This window comes from Cajanus cajan, chromosome 6 (assembly GCF_000230855.2).
Source record: "Cajanus cajan strain Asha chromosome 6, NIPB_CcT2T_4, whole genome shotgun sequence".
NCBI lineage: Eukaryota > Viridiplantae > Streptophyta > Magnoliopsida > Fabales > Fabaceae > Cajanus > Cajanus cajan.
This window is the reverse complement of record NC_138522.1, coordinates 56,158,068-56,178,739: the sequence shown is the minus strand read 5'-3', so window position 1 is coordinate 56,178,739 and position 20,672 is coordinate 56,158,068. Positions and strand designations below refer to the sequence as shown.

Here is a 20,672-nt window from a genome sequence, read left to right as displayed (position 1 = left end):
TCGACCAAGGGAGCTCGGCCGACATCCTGTATTGGCCAACGTTCCTCAGGTTAGACGTCCCCCACTCTCTCATACAACCTCACACAGAGCCCCTAGTCGGTTTTGCAGGAAGAAGCGTTCACACGCGGGGGTACGTGGACCTACTGACAACTTTCGGAGCACCTCCGGATACAAGACGGATCATGGTTCGATACCTCCTTGTGGAAGCCGACACCTCCTATAACATCATCATCGGGAGGCCAACCTTGAACCAGCTCGGAGCGGTGGTACCCACCCCACACCTCACCATGAAATTCCCAGGGCATGATGGGAAAATTATCTCTGTCAAGGAGAACCAGAAGACGGCACGGCAATGCTACACCGAAAGCCTGGAAATCGCCTCACTCGGTGAACAGTGCAAGAGCGACCCCACCTCCGTGGCTCACGCCAACCATGAAGAAATCATCATCTCGATCCAAGATCCGACTCTCACGACGAACAGCCTAGCCCCGTTGACGAGCTCGATGACCTTCAGATCGGGAAACTCCCCGGGCAATCCACGAAGATCAGCAGACAATTGACCCCAGAGTTACGACAGCAACTCGAAGCGGAAATCCTCAAAAACGCTGACCTCTTCGCCTGGTCCAACGTTGATATGCCGGGCATAGACGCTGATCTCATCTGCCACAAGCTAGCAATACACAAGGAGGAAAAACCAGTCGCCTAGTGGAAGAGGAAGGTAGGCGGCGAGAGGCGGGAGGCCATCGTCGCCGAAACGCAGAAACTGCTGAATGTTGGCTTCATCCGTGAGGTTAGGTACACCACATGGCTGGCGAACGTGGTCCTGGTAAAGAAGAACTCGGGGAAGTGGCGGATGTGCGTCGACTACACCGATTTGAATAAAGCATGCCCCAAGGACTCATACCCCTTGCCGAGCATTGACAGGTTGGTCGATGGAGCCTCCAGACACGCCCTCCTCAGCTTCCTCGATGCCTACTCCGGGTACAACCAGATAATGATGCCCCCACCTGACGAAGTGCATACATCCTTCATCACCGACCACGCCAACTACTGCTACCGGGTGATGCCCTTCGGCCTCAAAAATGCAGGCGCAACCTACCAGCGACTGATGGATAAGGTTTTCCAACAACAGATCGGGAGGAACATGGAAGTCTACGTCGACGACATGGTAGTCAAGACCACCTCAGCAGCAGACCATGCTACCGACCTCGCCGAAGTATTCGCCCAGGTCAGGAAGCACAACATGCGCCTCAACCCGGAGAAATGTGTCTTCGGCGTCTAGGGAGGCAAGTTCCTCGGCTTCATGATCACTAGCAGAGGAATTGAGGCCAATCCCGAGAAGTGTAAAGCAATCATACAAATGCAAAGCCCACAAACGGTGAAAGAGGTCCAACGCCTAGCTGGACGGCTGGTCTCATTATCCCGTTTCATCCCCAAACTCGCGGAAAAGGCAGGGCCCATTTTCACCCTGCTACGAAAACCAAAAGACTTCCAATGGACGGATCGGTGCGAAGAAGCTTTCCGAAGCTTCAAAACCTTCCTCACAACCCCGCCGATCCTACAGAGGCCGGATCACAAAACCGACCTCCTCCTTTACTTGGCCGTAGTAGAAGGCGCTATCAACGTAGTAATAGTACAAGAGCACCAGAAAGTACAGACACCAATCTATTTCATCAGTCGAGTCCTCCAAGATGCGGAGAAGCGATACCAGATGATCGAGAAGCTGGCACTAGCACTCGTCATCGCAGCTCGGCGTCTCCGACCCTACTTCCAGAGTCACCAGGTGGAAGTCAAAACCGACTACCCCATCAAGCAAATTCTGTGAAAGCCCGAGCTCGTCGGACGGATGATTGCGTGGTCAGTAGAATTGTCTGAGTTCGGCATCCAGTATGAAAGTCGCGGGCCCCTGAAAGCCCAGTGCCTGGCCGACTTCGTAGCCGAGCTCACACCTACTACTGCCGAGGAACCTCAGGTGTGGACCTTACATGTGGACGGATCCTCCAACTCTAAGGGTGGTGGTGCAGGCATCATATTGGAGGGACCAAACCAAGTCACTCTGGAACAATCCCTTAAGTTTGGCTTCAAAGTGACCAACAACCAGGCGGAGTACGAGGCACTTCTCGCGGGATTAAGGCTAGCCCGCGACCTCGGAGCCCGAAAGGTGAGTTGCAACAGCGACTCAAAACTCATGGTGGAGCAGCTCAGCGGAACGTACCAAGCAAAAGACACTCTGTTGCAGCAGTACTTTCACACTGCGTCCCACCAGATCTCGTCCTTCGACGAATTCACCATAAAGCATGTGCCGCGAGAACAAAACACCTGAGCTGACCTCTTATCAAAGCTCGCCAGCACCAAAAGGCCTGGACAGCACCGAACCATCATTCAGGAAACCTTGCACTCACCCAGCTTAGACGACAAAGTCATCAACGTCAGTGACAATGAAGACCTGGGATGGATGGCAGGCATCTGGAACTACTTGAAAGAAGGAACCCTGCCCGAGGCCAAAGACGAAGCTCGGAAGATAAGGATGAGATCAGCTAAGTTTATCATCATCAGAGATGAGTTATTCACACGTGGAGTTTCTTCTCCACTACTCAAATGCTTGACCGCGTCTCAGGCAACCTATGTCATCAGGGAAATTCACCAGGGGATATGCGGCATGCACTCCGGGGCGCGCTCAATGGCGACCAGGGTACTCCAAGCTGGGTACTACTGGCCCACTCTGAAGTCGGACTGCCAAAGCTATATTAAAAAATGTAAAGAGTGCCAGCAATTCGGCGACACACACTGGCAACCACCTGAAACTCTCCACCGCATGATGTCGGCATGACCTTTTTCAGTGGGGAATGGACATTCTCGGACCATTCCCCCCTGCGAAAGGTCAACTAAAATTCCTCCTGGTGGCAATCGATTATTTCACCAAGTGGATTGAAGCATGTCCACTCGCCAAAATTACAACTGAGAACGTGCAAAAATTCACATGGAAGAACATCATTTGCAGGTTCGGAATCCCTCACACTCTCGTAACCGATAACGACCGACAGTTCATCGCGCAGGGATTCGAGGACTTCCTCCGAGAGCCAGGTATCAAGCATCTCCCGACCTCGGTGGAACACCCCCAAACCAACGGCCAAACCGAAGCAACCAACAAAGTCATCCTCTGGGAACTCAAGAAACGGCTGGGAAACGCCAAGGGACAGTGGCCCGACGAACTTCCCAGCATCCTCTGGGCGTATCATTGCACCCCCCAATCAACCACGCAAGAAACACCCTACAGGCTAACTTATGGAGTCGATGCAATGATCCCAGTAGAAGTCAGAGAGACATCCCACCGACGGCAGGTTTTCGATACCGAGCAGAACGCTCAAGAGTTGGCAGCTGACCTCGACTTGGTGGACGAGCTTAGAGACAAAGCTCAAATCCACGAAGAAGCATGCAAACTCCGAGCTTACCGAAGATACAACACCCGAGTACGACCTCGTTCTTTCCGGACTGGTGACTTGGTCTGGCGATTGCTAGGCGAAGCTCGAAAGGACACGTCGGATGGAAAGCTTGCACCTACTTGGGGTGACCCATTCCGAGTTACAGAAGACTTGGAAAATGGAGCGTATAGGCTGGAAGAACTCAGCGGGAAGCCCATACCGCGGACATGGAATGCTACGCATCTCAAGTTTTACTTCAGCTGAATTTTGTATGAATGAGCTATGCACTCTTTTCCCACCTCAGTCTTTTATCCCAAAAAACAAGAAAATGGGTTTTGGCTGAGAGGGTTTTTAACGAGACACATATTTCCATCAATAAGATAACTCATTCCCTTTTATTCACACTCTTTTACCTTCATCGTTTTACTACAAAATGCCCTACGTTTAACACACTTATCCGAGGTCGAATCCGAACCTTGATAAAACACATATTACTCTAAATCTGAGGTCGAGTACGAACTACTTATCCGAGGTCGAATTTGAACCTTTATGAAGCACATATTACTCTAATTTTGAGGTCGAGAACGAACCTTCGATACGAACGTCCGAGGTCGAGTCCGAACCTCGGCATGATCCATTCTACACCGACTTAGGGTCGAATACGAACCCCAACATGCTTTACACAAATTCGAGGTCGAGAACGAACCCTAGAAACGCCCGTCCGAAGTCGAGTCTGAACTTTGGCAGGATTCATTTTACTCTGATGTAGGGTCCAATACGAACCCTAACACGCTTTACACAAATTCGAGGTCGAGTGCGAACCCTAAAACGTTAATCCGAGGTCAAGTTCGAACCTCGGTATGATTAAGGTCGAGCCCGAACCTTCCCAACGTGTCACTCAACAAAAATACAAGGCCTAATCCGAACTTTCGTACAACTCAGCTCACTTTAATTCGAGGTCGAATCCGAACCTTAGGTCGGATTCGAACCCCCCGAAAAGATTCATTTATGAAAAACTGAGGTCGAGGTCTAACCCCGGCATGACCACCTCGGATCCATAAAAACACACAACAGACACCAGACGTGTCTCAAAATGCGCAAAACAGAAAAAACCAAGTGCAAATAAACAAAACAAAATACGTATATACAGAGCTATGCCTTCCAAGTTCAATACATGAACTCAAAGGAAAGTAAAGAGAAAACAGGAAAACTAAACTATTACAAAAAACGACCTACACATAGGCATTCTCGCTGGAGCTGTCCTCGACATCATCCTCCTTGACCAGCCTCCCAAAGCGAACGACCTTCTCCACGTGCATGCCAGAGAAGTCAAACCCCAGCGCAAGGAGCCTGGCCTGGCGAGCAGCCTTGAGGAAGCCCCTCTTATGCTCCACCACGATGGAGCGCTCTACCTCCTCAAGTCTCCTCTCTAGCGCCGCCTTCTCGGCCTCCAACGACGAAAGGTCTACTCTATGGGCAACAATCTCCTCCTCTTTGCTACCAATAATGACCTCATCGCGAAGACGCTCCTCGGTCACCGACACCAGTTCGCTCTTCAAAAATGCGACCTCATCTTCCAAAGAGCGAACCTGCTCCCGAGAAGACATCACCTCACCTTGGGACGAGGTAACAAGCCCCCGCAACTCACCCACTCGGGAGACATAGTTTTCATTGGAGCGCAAGGCGATCTCCAATGACTTCTGGGCCTTGGCGAGGCCCCCCTCGCCGCCTGGAGCTCGGCTCCCTGCATCTTTGCTTCGCCAAGGGAGGCAGTCAGAACCCCGTTCTCCTCCCTCAGGACTCTATTTTCATCCTTCAGAGGCTGAATAAGACTCCTCAACTTCGCCATGTCCTCCTGCTACCTCGACCACTTGTGTTTCCAGTAATCCACAATGGTCGTGCCTCTCTGTAGGAAGATCTGGGCGGCATCGAAACTCCCCATCGGCCCGGCCGACTCAATCATCGCCTGATCAGCCGTGCTCAGTGACCCCTTTGGGAAAAACTTCTCCAGAGTCACCGCGGCGCTCCACAGAGAGTCGACCTCGTCCGATGCGCTCAAATGCTCTAACCGCATGGCGCGCCCTCTTGCACATAGCGGTACGCAAGATACGGTCGCTTCGACTTTGGCACTGGACCAGGGGTGGGAAACCCGGAGCTCGGCCCCTCCCTGCGAGCCTCGGCAGAAGTAGACGCAGGTACCCCCTAGGCGACCACGGAGGGATTCCCTTCCGACACCCCTGAACTCGGAGGGCCCGAGACCCCGGTGTCGTTCCTCGCCTGCAAGAAACAAGGACACTCTTCTGAGAATAAAAGGTAAACAGAAGGGTAAAACGACAATGCCACAGAAGGGCCAACCGCTTACGTCGCCAACCGGAGCAGCATGTACAGCACCCCGGATCGCCTCCTCAACAGCCGAGGTGGCCCGCCCGACAACAAGGACCACTTCCTCGACAACATCCCCTGCCTACAGGAAACAACCTCAAGTCAAAATGTAGAAAAACAACATAAAATGAAGAAAATAGAAACAAGACTAAGAAAAGAAAAATACTCACCGCGGCGGCCTGGACAACTCGCTCAGCAGCTTGGGCCAGCACCTCGCCAGGCTGAGCGATAGGCTCAACAGCCGACGCCACCTCTTCGGCGGCCACACGAACGACCCCCTCCGACGGCAGACTTCCAGCAAGGTCCACCACGCCGGCTTCAGCAGCCACGGAGGCAACCTCCCCTATTCCACGAGGGGCAGAGGTCCCCCCGACCTCTCTCCCGCCCCTCTTTCTTTTCCGGTTCACTTTTAGGGGGGAAACCTCCTCCCCTGGAGGCTCGGAGACCTCGAGCTCGGTCACGTTGAAGCAGTGCTTCAGTTCAAGCCACAAATCCTCCCCTATAATGCCTGCAGACAGAAAATAGGGCACATCAGCAAAGAAGAATTACACAAACCTCAACAAGCTACCAAAACATAAGATACTCACCCTCGAGGCCCCTCTCCCTATGCGCCGAGTTCGCCAGCGACAAGATCAACTTGCAGTCCAACGGGCGAGGAAGTGCCAAAAGATTCCCAATGGCGGCAGCCTCCGAGGCCGTCAATTGCGAAGGGTCCACCCCGTGGAACCTAAACGGTTTGGGGCACCAGTAGAAAGGGAACTTCGGCAATCCACCGAAGTAGAAGCCCCCATCCTCTAAAGGGTCAACGTCCACGAGGGCAACCCGGAATAACTCGGTTTTGAAATTTTTATAAGACTGGGAGTAAAGTGTGAATAAACCCCCCTCTTTACTGCCGTTCAAAGAAAGAACGCCATAAGGCGGAACACCCAGCTTCAACTGATAAAAGTGAAGGAAAACGCGAAGGGACAACTCTAACCCTAGGACCGCACATAGGACTTGAAACGCCCTCAAAAAACCCCAGCTATTGGGGTGTAGCTGGCAAGGAGCCGCGTTGATGTAGTTAAAGAAATCACACTCAAACTGAGTGAAAGGAAGACAAACGCCCAGGTCCCTAAAGAAACACTAATAGACATAGAAATGAGGAGTGTCGGTAGACCTCCCCATGTACACACCCTCACCGGCCGGACAGGGCTCGAGTCGAATCATCCGGGAAATGGAAGGGTCGCAAATCCGGTGCGTCTTCCAAACTGCATTGACCTCCAGAGGTGATCTGAACACACTTTGGACCCCCCCATTTCGCGCTTAACCCAGTCGTAGTCAGGAACGCCCGACTCCAGGTCCTTGGGCGGAGGCGGGTCCTTCCTCTCGACGGTGCCCCTCTCGGTAGCCACCGCCTTGTCGCGCGCCTTGCCCCTGGCAGGCGTAGAAGAACCGGCGCCACGTCCACCAACCATCAAGAGGAGTAACAAGACTCGAAGAGGAACTGTGAAAACGGAGATGAAAAACGAACGGAGGCAAGAATGCAAGAAGAGCTATCGTACTCGAGAAGCCGAAAAGCGAAAAAAGGATAAAGTGAAAAGAGGAAGAGGCGCGAGGGAGAGAAAAGGTTTTCCCCAAATTCAAAACGGTTGCGCCACGTGTTAGCCTAGGGACATGTCTGACGACACATTAATGGAAAACCATCATGACAAGCGCAAAACATCAGTACATAACCGTCACCCCCATTAACGCGCCACTTGCACGTTTTCGGGAATGACAGTTACGAAACACGACACCTTGACAGGCCAGCGCATATGCAAGGTCACTTTCCCCAACGAGCTCAGTCTTAACTCCTTGACCTGCGGTCTTCGGAGCTCGGGGGGCTAGTGTACTGTCCGTATTGCGAAGCCGAGCTCCGAGCTCGGGAGCTCGGCACCACAGCGCAAGATGACCTCGGGCACGCGCTACGCGACGTTAGCTCGGCATTTAAGTAGATCATAACTGATCTCAAGGAATCTCGCTCCAGACGAGATCCATCATCTAATCTTATCATATCTTATCTCAGGCCCAAGGCCCAAAGCAACCTTAATTCACACTAAGGTACGTGCATTACTTATACGAGACTGATACTCCCACAAACACTAACTTTAGCATCAGAGTCTCTTTTGCAGGTACCACCCCCATCTTGGAACACAAACGTACCAGTGAAGGAGGCTCACCGATCTTACCTAGCGGATCAGCTCTACAACAGATTTCCGGTAGGAACACCAATAACATATTTGAAAGTGATTAGTTAAGACAGTTATGCAATATCAACTAGATTTAATGTGATATTTTCACTAATAAGGATATTAATAGGTAGTGTACTATCTGTACCGCTATGCCGAGCTCGAGTTCGGCATCTCAGCACGGAGTGACCTCGGACACGCGCTAGGCGACGTTAGCCCGACATCCAAATAGGTCATAAATTGATCTCAGGGCTAAGACCCAACGAAACCCTAATTCACACAAAGGTACGTGCATTACTTATACGAGACTCATACGCCCACAAACACTAACTTTAGCATCGGAGTCTCTTTTGCAGGTATCACCCCGCCTTGGAACAGTAAGCGTACTCAGTGAAAGAGGCTCACCGATCTTACCCAACAGATCGTCCCCTACGACCGATCTCCGGTAAGAACAGGTAGATTTTATATAATAATATTTGATAAATTTTTTAACAAAATTTGAATATAAGAATTAAAATAATTTTTTTTGAAATTATAAAGACTAAAAATATTAGTTTTAAATTTGAGAGACAAAAAAATAGATGTACCTTAAATTTGAATTCTAAAAGCATATTTAAATCTTATTTTAATTAAAAAAATAGTTAAAGATGTGGATGTGTAAAGGGAGGGATAGAATATATATTTAAAAAAAACAATATGGCTGAGTCCAACAATAGAAACGGGCTTGGTGTTGTAGTGCACTTCAAAAGTTGGATCAGGAGCCCAGATGAGAGCCACACATCCGAAACACACGTTTGTTACCGATCGAGGAGCGGTGCGGATCAACCGAGAGAAAAAAAGAAAAAAAGAAAAAAGAAAAAAGAAAGGGAAAGAAAAGAAGGGTGAAATTGATTGGTAGTGTCCTAGTCTTGCCTGGGAGGGTGCTCTCAACTCGCTTCTTCTCATTGCATCAGGAGAGAGGGTCCTGACCTGTCCTGTCATCAGCTTACTATAATCATCATCATCACCACTCCTCAACCGCCTGGATCTGCCTCTTCGTCTCCGATCCGAATCCGCAACTCGGTCAGTCACTCTCTCTCGATCTCGATTTCAACTGCTTCTCCTTCCCCTCCCTCTTTTTCTCGATCTGCCAAAACTCCACCACTCAATTCCAAATCACCTATCACGCTTCATACTATTCTTCTCTTTCGCTCAATTCCAACTTAAACTAATCTCTTGCTCAATTCTCCTTCCTCTTACTGCTTACGCTATTTCCAATCTATTATTCACTAGCAAAGTGATTATTGCAATTGTTCTTGTGTTTGGTTGCTTAACGTTGATTGCATCGAATTGGTTTCTTCGTGTGACAGGCTTGGTGATGGAACTGAGGTTTTAAATTGTAACTGAATATAATAGCCAAGTGATTTGGATTGTTCTGTAAACTATGGGGACTGAAAATCCTGGTCGTCCAACCTTCCCTTCGAGACCTGCTTCGTCGCCTTTTGGTGCTGCACAGCCAGTGACTCCTTTTTCATCAACCGGTCCGGTGGCGGGATCAGAGCCTCCTCCTTACCGGCCTACTCCTCCGGCGCCTCCGCAAGCCGCCACGCCGTTTTCTTCGGCTGGACCCGCTGCAGCTAGACCAGGGGCACCCGGTTTTAGACCTGCACCACCAGGGAGGTTCAGTGATCCATCAATACCTCCTCCTCCGCGAGCATCCAATGCTCCTCCGCCCGGTGGACCGTACCAGCAGTTTCCGGCAGCGCCATTCCCCCCAACCACGCAGCAGCAGCAACGTGCTCCAATGATGGGACAAGCTAGTCAAGCACCGCCTTTTCCCGCGTCTCTTCCAGCACAGCCACAGATGCCTTTTGTTCCAATGGGCTCTCCCCCATCACAAAGTGCTGCTCCTGCGCATTTAGGACCGAATGCTCCTCCGCCTACGTTTCAGCCCACTTTTCCTGGGTACCCGAGTAAGCAGGCTGGTGCTGAAATGCAAGCTCCACCTATGCATTCCAATTTCCCTGCTAATCAAGGAAATTACGGGCCTGCCCCACCTGCAGCGGCTTCACCTTTTTTGTCTCACCAAGGAGGCTACGTTCCATCGCCTCCCATGGCTCCCCCAGTAGGTATGCAGCAGCCAGGCTCTGTGCCCCCTATGGGTTCCGTTCAGGGCTTGGCAGAAGACTTCAATGCGCTCACCATGCAAACTCGTCCTGGAACAATGGATCCATTATTTGACCCTAAGGAGCTTCCAAGGCCATTGGAAGGTGATGTGGAGTCAAAGAATTTGGCTGACATGTATCCCATGAATTGCAGTCCTCGGTATGTTCGTCTCACGACCAGTGCAGTTCCTAGCTCCCAGTCCTTGGCTTCAAGGTGGCACCTTCCTCTTGGAGCAGTTGTATGTCCGCTTGCTGAACCTCCTGGTGGGGTTAGTGCTTCTTTACCCTGCTTGATGAGTAGTAACATTCTTGTCATGCTATTTTCTTTTATTCACTGTTCTTTGTTTTCAGGAAGAGGTGCCTATAGTTAATTTTGCTCCTGCTAGTGTTGTCCGTTGTAGAAGATGCCGCACATATGTGAATCCTTATATGACATTTACGGAAGCTGGAAGGAAGTTCCGCTGCAACGTCTGTACCTTGCTTAATGATGGTACTTTTTATTTTCACAAACTTGTCTTTTGCTTTTGATAATAAAAAAATTCAAAAGAAAATAGATGGAATTTATCAACTACTTCTGGCCAGAGCGTTTTTATCTTGAGTTGAGAAAGTTTTCTCAGTAATATATCATATCATTCATATTTGTCGTGATGTTAATATGCTGAATGTTATGTACAGTTCCTAGTGAATATTATGCACAATTAGATGCGACTGGAAAAAGAGTTGATATCAATCAACGACCTGAGCTTACAAAGGGGACTGTAGAATTTGTTGCCCCTGCTGAGTATATGGTGCGGCCACCTATGCCACCAGTGTATTTCTTCCTCATTGATGTTTCCATATCTGCAGTTAGAAGTGGCATGATTGAGGTAAGTACTTCACTTCTAGCAGTGTGTGTATCTTGTACTGCATTTTAATAGAATTTACATTTGTTTGGAAAAAAATAATAATAAATTGTACCGTTTGGTAATTTATGGCCTTATTTTTGTGTGATGAAAAGATTCAGGATTAGTACCAGATAGATACATGTGTTTGATAAATTTTTATTTCAGCTACCATGAAGAAAAGAGTTATCCTATAATGTATTTTGTCTTAGATTTGTTTATTTAGAGAAGGAAATGGTCTGGTCACCAGAAAACTTATTAATGTGGTTTTCATTTTCGCTAAAATTTATACATCATATCATTTAGATGACTTTAGTCATTCGATTTTATTTCCTTTGAGTTATTTATTGACTACTGAATCTCACAATAATTAGTTGAGTTATTTCTTATGTGTATTTGAGGGTTGCATGTTAGCTTTCACAGATTATGCTTTATTAGCATGTATGAATAATTTGTGCATGACTACTTTTGTACTGAATGAATTCTGAAAGAATTAGTTTTAGAAGATTGAGTTTTATTTTGGGAATATTCACCGAAAGTGAGCTTTTAGAAATGGTTTCTTTTGGATATTGCAAGAAGTAAATTATCCTATTATACATAAAGGGCAAGTGTTGAAAGACAATTTGCCCAGAACCAGAAGTAACGTTTAGTCATTTGCTCCTTCACAAACATTTTTCTTGGCAACTTTGGGTTGTAGGATGTATTGTCTGTTTGAGGTTACTAACAATCAATTCGTCCCAAGTCCCAAGAGGTGTTTAGTGCACTTCATTTTGAGTGTTGATGTTAATGTCCTGAATACAGGTTGTGGCCAATACAATCAAATCATGCTTAGATGAGCTGCCTGGCTTTCCACGTACACAAATAGGGTTTGCAACTTTTGACAGCACGATACATTTTTATAACATGAAGGTTTGCTTGCTGTATTACTATCATTATTATTATTACAGTTTATTATTATTATTATTATTATTATTATTATGATTACAGTTAATATATCTCTGCCTCTCGTCGTCAATTTATACTAATTATTCTGTGTTATGCTTTTGCAGTCTTCCTTGACTCAACCACAAATGTTGGTAGTGTCAGATCTGGATGATATATTTATTCCACTGCCGGATGATCTTCTTGTTAACTTGTCTGAATCAAGAAGTGTGGTAGAAACCTTCCTAGATAGTTTGTCAACCATGTTCCAGGACAATGTTAACTTGGAATCAGCATTTGGTCCCGCTCTTAAGTCTGCATTTATGGTTATGGTATGTTAGTCCCTTTTCAACCTTATATGGTGATTTTTGTTCGTAATATCTGTTGTAAGTTTTTTTTTCCAATAAGTATTGAACTTTATAGTTAATACATTGGTTGGATAAATTTTGATATCACGTGACACAAAGTTACTATTAGAATTTGGATTTAGGTCCTAACTCAATCTTACCCAATTGACTTGTAAAGTGAGAATTGACCAAACTTTATAAACATTACTTAGGCTTGATCACTAGTTGATGTAAAATCATCAACACACCTCTTATGTTGAGAATTGGACATCTTGAGCATGAAATTTGTAGAACTGGATATTTGCAAGTACCTCGATGATGACTTGATAATGAGTGACCAAATGTGTCCAACATCAATCACTAAAATAACCTCCAATATCATCTCTTAAGATTTTGGATTTGGGCCTCACTCAATTCCAAAAGCTAACTTGTGAGATGAAGGTTGTCTCCCACTTATAAATATTACTTAGACTTTATCTTTAGACAATGTGGGATCTCTAATAGTTACGTATAGTTACATGAATTTTAAGAGCTTAATTTTTGAGGTAGAAAATTAGAGGATAGGTGAAATTGAATGTTGCAAATGCAAACCTAATGTTCATTCAACAGTAACAAGAAGAAATATTGGCATGTTCTTTAATTTTTTTGAATGAATATCAATTTGGATCTGTTGCCCCCAGATAATGTAGAATCTATGAAGAATTGTGGTAGGGATTAGGTAAGACCTGTGCTAGTTATTTATCATTCCGTTGGGCTTGTGGTGGGGAGTTCTTAATCTAATTTCAGGGATAAAATAAAAAATAGTCCCGATATTTGGAATTGGAAGTTCTAACTTATGGAATTGTGATACGTGCATGTGGTTTTATTGTGTCAATTATGGGAAGTCTGCCCTAGGTTGCTTTGATTCAAGTTATATCATTTATTTATTTTGTATTTAATAATTAATATGCCCTCGAGCCAATTGGCATCATGTGATCCATTGAAGAAAAACCCTCATCTAGTGGAATAAAGCTTTTGTTGTATTTAATACACCCTATATACACAATTATAGTTTTGTTAAAACTACAAAGTGCAGACCACCCGTATTTGGCATATCTTAAGATTTAATTTCTTGCTCAATTCAAAACTCCAAATGTGGCCTTGGGGCATTGCTGGGCATGCTAAACAATCAGAAGGTCGCGGAAGAAATCAGATGAACTGTAGAGAAGCAAGTTAGATTCCTTGCAGAATGGTGGGCCCTTTGGTTAGCCAAATTAAAGAGAATACTGTCCACTGGGAATTTATTGAATTTTCTGTACATCTTTCGTATGCATTTAACTTTTATCATTTTTCTTACATGCTACTTTGTTTTGGTCTCTTTCTTTGCCTCTCTATGCAGAGTCAACTTGGAGGGAAATTGTTAATATTTCAAAACTCACTCCCATCTCTTGGTGTTGGTCGCTTGAAGTTACGTGGAGATGATTCTCGTGTTTATGGGACAGACAAAGAACATGGACTGAGACTGCCTGAAGATCCATTCTATAAACAAATGGCTGCTGAGTTTTCCAAGTACCAAATCTCAACAAATGTGTATGCATTCAGTGATAAGTACACCGACATTGCCTCCTTAGGTAATTTTCTTACAGTTCCCTCTAAATTATGCAATGCTCTAATTCTGTATAAAAAAGTGCTACACCGATTGGAAGACTTCTGATCGATAAATCTGATTGATAATTCTTTATTGTTACAAAATTGTTTTATGATGTCTTGATCCCAATTTTATGGGCTGTTACGAAGTTTGTTAAAATTTTCTCTGGTCTCATATTCATTTAAAATGCTTTTGGAGTATAGTAGTCTTTCTAAATAACATGACTGAATGTTGTGATTGAATGATTTCCGTATTTTCTCTTGGTGGTGTTGTGATTATTGGTTTGGCGGAATATGAACATGTACTGTCATCCATGGATATCTTTGCCAAAAATATTGGCCTGTTAATGCTTAATTGAAATTATCAAATTATGCATTGGTGAGTATTCTGCAAATAATGCATCCCCCCTAATTTTGTTAGTTTTGATTCTCTCCAAGGCTCTGCGTGGGTTCTTTTAAGCACACATTCTTGGTATAATAATCCTATACTTTACATAGTGAATTATGTCTTTATAATTTACTGGCTGTTTAGGAACTCTGGCAAAGTATACTGCTGGTCAAGTGTATTACTATCCAGCTTTTCAATCAGCCATTCATGGGGAGAAATTGAGACATGAATTAAGGAGAGACCTTACCAGAGAAACTGCATGGGAAGCTGTGATGCGTATTAGATGTGCAAAAGGTCTGTGCATCCATTATGTCTTGAAAATCCTTTCTTTCATTGCCTCCTTTTGTTTATATGCTGTTTCTTGCAACTTGTATATAGTATTGCATGCATAAAATTGCTAATAGTTTCCTGTTTCTAGGTGTACGCTTCACAACTTATCATGGAAATTTCATGCTAAGGTCCACCGATTTGTTAGCACTTCCTGCTGTAGATTGTGATAAAGCCTTTGCCATGCAGTTATCACTTGAAGAGACATTATTGACAACTCAGACAATGTATTTCCAAGTTGCATTGCTGTATCCTTTCTTTGATAATGCTTGAGAAGTTGAGAGGAGTTCTAATGTGTACAAAAGTTTTATTGCTAATCATAATTTTTAATCTGATGTTTTAGTATTATGATACTGGTTGGCTATATTGTAATGTGAGAATAACTATTAAGACTTTTCTTATCTAAAAAGCATTATCATAAATCATATAATTGATATTTGACAAACTTTTTTATGTTGGCTGTTGACTACATAATGCTATCCTCTTTCATTCATTCTTGTACTTTAGCCATTTATGTTACTTGTTGGAGTTTTTGTCTCCCTGGTATATCTAACATTAAGAGATTCATTCACTTTTTATGTATTGAAATATTTTTAAGTTATCCTTTCCCTTGAGAAGTACAAAAAAACTAAATTTAATCTTATTTCTATCCTTTTCATTTTTGTAGGACATTTAGCTCATCTTATCATGCTTTGCTTTTACTATTTCTCCTCCACTGTTAACATTTATCTGAATGTATGTTTTAGAATTCATTTTTTAGTTAGAATATTTAGAATATGAAATTGTTCCTGCAAGTTGCATCCCTAACAACAAAATAGATATACTGCATCTTGTGGTGAAAGGCGAATAAGAGTACACACAATGGCAGTTCCAGTAGTTACAGAATTGGCTGATATCTATCGCCTGGCAGATACTGGTGCAATTGTATCACTGTTAAGTAGGCTAGGTAGGTAAACTGGACTTCTGGATTACTGATACCATGTGTGGATGATAGTTGCTTTTTATCTTAAACAGTTCCTTCATAATTGCAGCAATTGAGAAAACATTGTCCCAAAAACTGGAAGATGCACGGACTGCTGTTCAACTAAGAATTGTGAAAGGCCTTAGGGAATATCGAAATCTCTATGCTGTGCAACATCGCCTGGCCAACAGAATGATATATCCTGAGTCGTTAAAGTTCCTAATGTTGTATGGATTAGCCCTTTGTAGATCAACTGCTCTACGTGGAGGTTATGGTGATGTTCCACTGGATGAACGATGTGCAGCAGGACATATAATTATGACCGTAACAATAAAAAGACTGTTGAAACTTCTTTATCCTAGTTTGATTCGACTTGATGAATATCTTCTGAAGGTATACATTGCATTGCCTGAAACTACCAATAATATGGTTAAACTTTCAGATGCATGAATTATTTCCTTTTGTTCCAGGCATCTGTACCAGCTGATGACTTAAAAAGTGTTGAAAGAAGGTTACCTTTGACTGGAGAGAGCTTAGACTCTAGGGGCCTTTATATATATGATGATGGCTTCCGGTGCATTATATGGTTTGGTAGGGTGATTTCACCTGATATAGCCAAAAATTTACTTGGGGCAGATTTTGCAGCAGAATTATCAAAGGTATTGTATATTTCTGCTATACAAAAATAGCTTCATGATAGGTATTTTTCAAGGCAGAGGAGAGTTATTATAAGTTGTCACCTTGGGCAGCTTCATCTTTTTTCCCCAACTTTTATCTCTGCTGCAAATTGATGTTGGTTGCTTTTTGATTCTTTAATTAAATAAAATCATTATATGCTCTTTCTCTTCCGGTGTCTATACAATTGCCAAATTATAAATTATTGTCATGTTTATCTTGCACGCATGTAGCGGAATGGCCTGGTGTGATTTATGTAAATGATTTCATTTAATAGGACAAGGCTTTTGTTCTTCTTCATCTTGTGTGCCAATCTTTGATATTTTTGTATTAGAATTGAAAAGGCATATTGTACATTACCCTTGAGATTTCAAATAAATATGAAATTCTATGATATGAGCGCCATCTTCATGAAAAAACACTAAATTCAATGCTCGGTTTTTGTGACATAATTGATAGCAGTATAGTGATGTAGCAGCTGTGCAGAATTGGGCCACTACAAATATTGCATTATTTTGCATTTTGGAATTGTGGCTGCAGTTGCAATCACAGTGAAAATAGCTTCTGTTTGTGGTTCTACACGGAGGCATTTTCAAATCCCATTATGCTGTGACGTTTTTGGGGTTTCTTCGGGGCAAAGTTTTTTCCTCCTCCCTTTCCAAAACTTGCCAAAAAAAAAAAAACTAATTGGATGTAATTGCCCATACTTTCTCTCTTCTGTGTAGCATCAATAGTGTGACCAACACCTGTCTACCCTTCTATGGGTTCTGTTTTTGTCTGATCTGAACAACACCAACCGACCTCTGGCAGCATGTCTGCAACATCCATCCACCGTTTTTTTTTTTTTTTTTTCTGTTTCGAACTCTGAAGCATACCACGAACCACATCTGTCCTTTTCTTGGTGCAACAAACATGCCATAAACTCAAGGATGGATTTAAAATAGTGCTGCGTCAGCACTTTCTCAACCCCTTGTACACTGGGGTATCCTACGGATGGAAACATAGACATTCCATGGCAATGGAATTGTTTGAAAAATATAAATGAATGATAGGAAGAGTGACTTGTGACCTTCGAGTTGTGTTTTTTTAATTGAGTTCTGTTTTGTGACACATTCGATTCTATCGTATTTTGTTGTTATTTACTTGTATGTTTTGCTTAAGAATAAACCTCGACTTTTTTTAATGTGACTTATGACTTTTGAGTTGTGTAAAATACAAATATGTCATGAATTTTGAGTTTTTTTTTTTTTTTTTTGAGCATTTATATGTAAATGGTATTACTTAATTTGTTTAAAAAGTTTCAAAATAGAAGCCATCCTCTAAAACATTTTTGAGGGGTGGCTGCTATATCTTGCTATCTAAGATTGATAACTATGATTTATCCTATAATTTTATTCATAAAATTGACTATTAGTTGCATTGATCTTGATGGATCTTATTCTGAACTCGTTGAATAACTTCTTGCATCGCCAATTCATAGCATCAAATCATAGTAGAGTAGGTATGCTTGTGTATTCCTCTTTTATGTATGTAACTGAACAAATCTGGTGCTGTGTATGCTTTATTTCTTTTAACAGACTACACTTGGTGAGCAAGATAATGAAATGTCAAGGAGGCTAATGAGGGTACTTGAGAAGTTGAGAAATACAGATCGTGCATATTACCAGTTGAGCCACCTTGTGAGGCAAGGTGAACAGCCCAAAGAAGGATTCCTCCTTCTTGCTAACCTTGTTGAGGACCAGATGGGTGGTAACAGTGGGTATGCTGAATGGATGCTGCAGATATCTCGGCAAGTACAACAGTCATAATATATAGGTATGACTTATAATCATTCTAAGGAAATTTTAGTTATTCTGGTGGTTCTTCAAGGGTTATCAATGGACATTGAATTTTACGTTATGAATATCTAGTATCTTTGACTATTGTAGTATTATGCTAGAAATTCTGTTTTAGTTCCTGGAAGGCATAGTTTTTATTTTAAATTTCTACGTAGATCTGAACATAATCACTTATCAATTTTATATATTGATTCCCATTTGGCAGCTTTCCTCGCTAAATAAGCAATTTTAGTCAGTTTGTTATTTGACTCACAAGTGAGGACCATTTCTTTCTACATTGAAAATGTAACGAATCTGTCCTTTGGGGGTGCTTGGAGAAGCGTTCTTGACCTGGCTGATTGATCTTGACCTAGGAGAAGGATGCTTTTGAGGGACTGTTGATTCATCCTGTGATGTATCAATTAGGTGAACTCTACCACATATATTGAACTTAAACGTGTTTTCACGTCTTCGATAGAGGGGAAAAAGAAACTTTTTGTTTTTTTGTTGTTGTTATTTTACCTTGTGAGATAAGTTGTCATTTCTGTTTTATATTTCCTTTTGTCGACATCTTATGGTTGATTCTTTCATTGTAGAAAAAGAAAGTAGACAGAACTGAGAAGAGATGGCATGTCAAATCAGTCTTGCGAAATCTTAAATTTTTGTTTGGTGACAATTATTATTTATTCTGATTTTTAATGTTGAAACTTTTTCTTTCAAATTGCATTTTTTTGTTGCATAAAATTTTAAGGAAAGAGGAAGGTGTCTCTGGGTTTAAAGAACACTTACAGACAATTTACATTATCTGCACCCTAAGATGAGGGGAGACTCAAATTTGCAGGTTGTAAGATTGTTCTAAAGAACACTTTAATTTACATTAACTACACCCTAAGTTGAGGGGTGACTCAAACACCACAATTAATTTTTGGGTAAATTGTACTATTTTTATTTTATTTTAATCAATGTGAATCATAAAGGGACAAAAAGGAAAAAAGAAAACTCATCAACCCCTCAAATAGCAATGCCTAGAGCATCAAGTAAGTTTATAGAATTCCAAATCTCTAAAGCATCTGGGAGGAAGCTCCTAGTTTGGCAAGCCATTTGAGTTGCTTTTATGATGTGAGTTGGAAGGTAAGGCCCAAGTATAAGACATTAGACATGTACTCACGGATCGTGCTGATGAGACTCATAGGGATGGAAGGAATGACTCACCCTTTAAAACTAACTCGAGAAACATTTTAGAGTCTGTATCATACAGACATACACAATCTGCCTGATACCTGTCTTCCATGCAATGAGGTTGGTGGTATGATCTGAAGAATCCGAATTACTAGCCAGCCACTGTTCTTGAACGTCTCTAATATCTTCTCCAAAGCCTGATATGTCATCATTGCCTAAAGAACTCTTTGATTACCAAACATTCTCTCAAGTTTGCGGATGATTTATGTACTTTTAGATGAATTATAAGGGGAACCACCTTTAATACCATGTACCACAATTAGCGCATCATCGTCTCTTTCTGCCTTCAACAATCCCTGCTACCCACCACTGAGCTCTGAAATTTTATTTTTCATGAGAAAGTATATTTTCTTGTTTTATTATAACAAAAAAGTTTTATATTTTCAAAAATCAGATTTTCCATAATTTGAAACTGCTGGACTGGATCTGATCCATTTCAGTTTTTTTTTTAAGCAAGATCCTTTTGACTTCAAACCAATAATCTGATATTTGATAATCCAAGAAGAATGGACTCGTTGAAGCTTTAGGCCAATAAGATGGTAATAGTAAAAAAAATTAGATTGAGTATATTTTTAAGATACATATATATTGAATAAGACATGTCCATTTATGTCATGACTTCTCTTCCGAGAGAATAAATAAAAGTCTCCCGCGAGAAAAAGCATCGAGCAAGCTTAAGGACACAGATTTTGACAAAATAAATAAATTTAATGGTGTGTTTGGATGAATAATTTTACAAATTTAAGGAATTTCAAATTCTTGGTATTTGAATTACTTTGATTTCAATTTCTATCATTCTTAAAATATTTTGCTTGGATAAGTCAATTCAATTTCTTAAATTTTAAATTGTTAGGTTGGATATGATAATTTGATTCTATCATGGTAAAATTGATTTTAAAAATATATTTATATGTTGAGATTTTTAAATTAAATTTTATAAACTAAATATTAGCTAATTTTTAAATATTTAATAATTTTAAAAATTAACATTAGATAATATTTAATAATTTTAAAAATATTTTTGAATATTCAATAATTAAAAAATAAAAAGATAAGAGATAAGATAAAATATATATGTGAAATAAAAAAAAATATATGAAGAATTTTAAATTCTTACTGTTTTGGGAGAATTTGAAATTCTATTATTTCAAGAAATTTTACAAATGTTTGAATTTGAATAGTTTAAAAATAATAAATGAAAAATGAAAAATTTTCAAACTCTTAATATTTTGAAGTATTTATATTTTAAATTTGTTGCCGAGTATTTTTAACGGCATTGGCGTTGATGAGTTAAGTTACGTGTTTGTTTGATCTCAACCTTTTATGGAGAAGAAG

At 42.3% G+C, this 20,672-nt stretch overlaps 2 protein-coding genes across 3 annotated transcripts; both read left to right on the top strand.

The window, feature by feature from the left end:
• The first annotated feature begins 1,846 nt into the window (after nucleotides 1-1,846).
• On the top strand, nucleotides 1,847-2,323 carry LOC145958783 (uncharacterized). Its single transcript, XM_083076326.1, has one exon. The coding sequence runs from the start codon at nucleotides 1,847-1,849 to the stop codon at nucleotides 2,321-2,323; it is 477 nt and encodes a 158-aa protein (XP_082932452.1).
• A 6,555-nt stretch (nucleotides 2,324-8,878) lies between these two features.
• Nucleotides 8,879-18,819, top strand: ERMO2 (Sec23/Sec24 protein transport family protein). Of its 2 annotated transcripts, XR_014434904.1 has the most exons (15): nucleotides 8,879-9,073; nucleotides 9,361-10,424; nucleotides 10,507-10,645; nucleotides 10,831-11,021; nucleotides 11,838-11,945; nucleotides 12,086-12,289; nucleotides 13,683-13,914; nucleotides 14,463-14,612; nucleotides 14,737-14,893; nucleotides 15,464-15,591; nucleotides 15,677-15,999; nucleotides 16,077-16,265; nucleotides 17,859-18,096; nucleotides 18,325-18,524; nucleotides 18,695-18,819. XR_014434904.1 is itself a non-coding variant. In XM_020355321.3 (14 exons), the coding sequence occupies exons 2-13, from the start codon at nucleotides 9,435-9,437 to the stop codon at nucleotides 18,087-18,089; spliced, it is 3,042 nt and encodes a 1,013-aa protein (XP_020210910.1). In that variant the 5' UTR covers nucleotides 8,879-9,073; nucleotides 9,361-9,434; the 3' UTR covers nucleotides 18,090-18,096; nucleotides 18,325-18,819. The 2 variants fall into 2 exon arrangements, 1 of the variants encoding a protein (XP_020210910.1); XM_020355321.3 differs by having other exon boundaries at nucleotides 18,325-18,819.
• The last annotated feature ends 1,853 nt before the right edge of the window (nucleotides 18,820-20,672 follow it).

Coding starts and splice junctions, on each gene's coding strand:
- LOC145958783 (XM_083076326.1), top strand. CDS start 1,847: ATGATTGCGTGGTCAGTAGAATTGTCTGAGTTCGGCATCCAGTATGAA.
- ERMO2 (XM_020355321.3), top strand. CDS start 9,435: ATGGGGACTGAAAATCCTGGTCGTCCAACCTTCCCTTCGAGACCTGCT. Junction 11,022..11,837: donor TTAGAAGTGGCATGATTGAG/GTAAGTACTTCA, acceptor TCCTGAATACAG/GTTGTGGCCAATACAATCAA. Junction 11,946..12,085: donor TACATTTTTATAACATGAAG/GTTTGCTTGCTG, acceptor ATGCTTTTGCAG/TCTTCCTTGACTCAACCACA.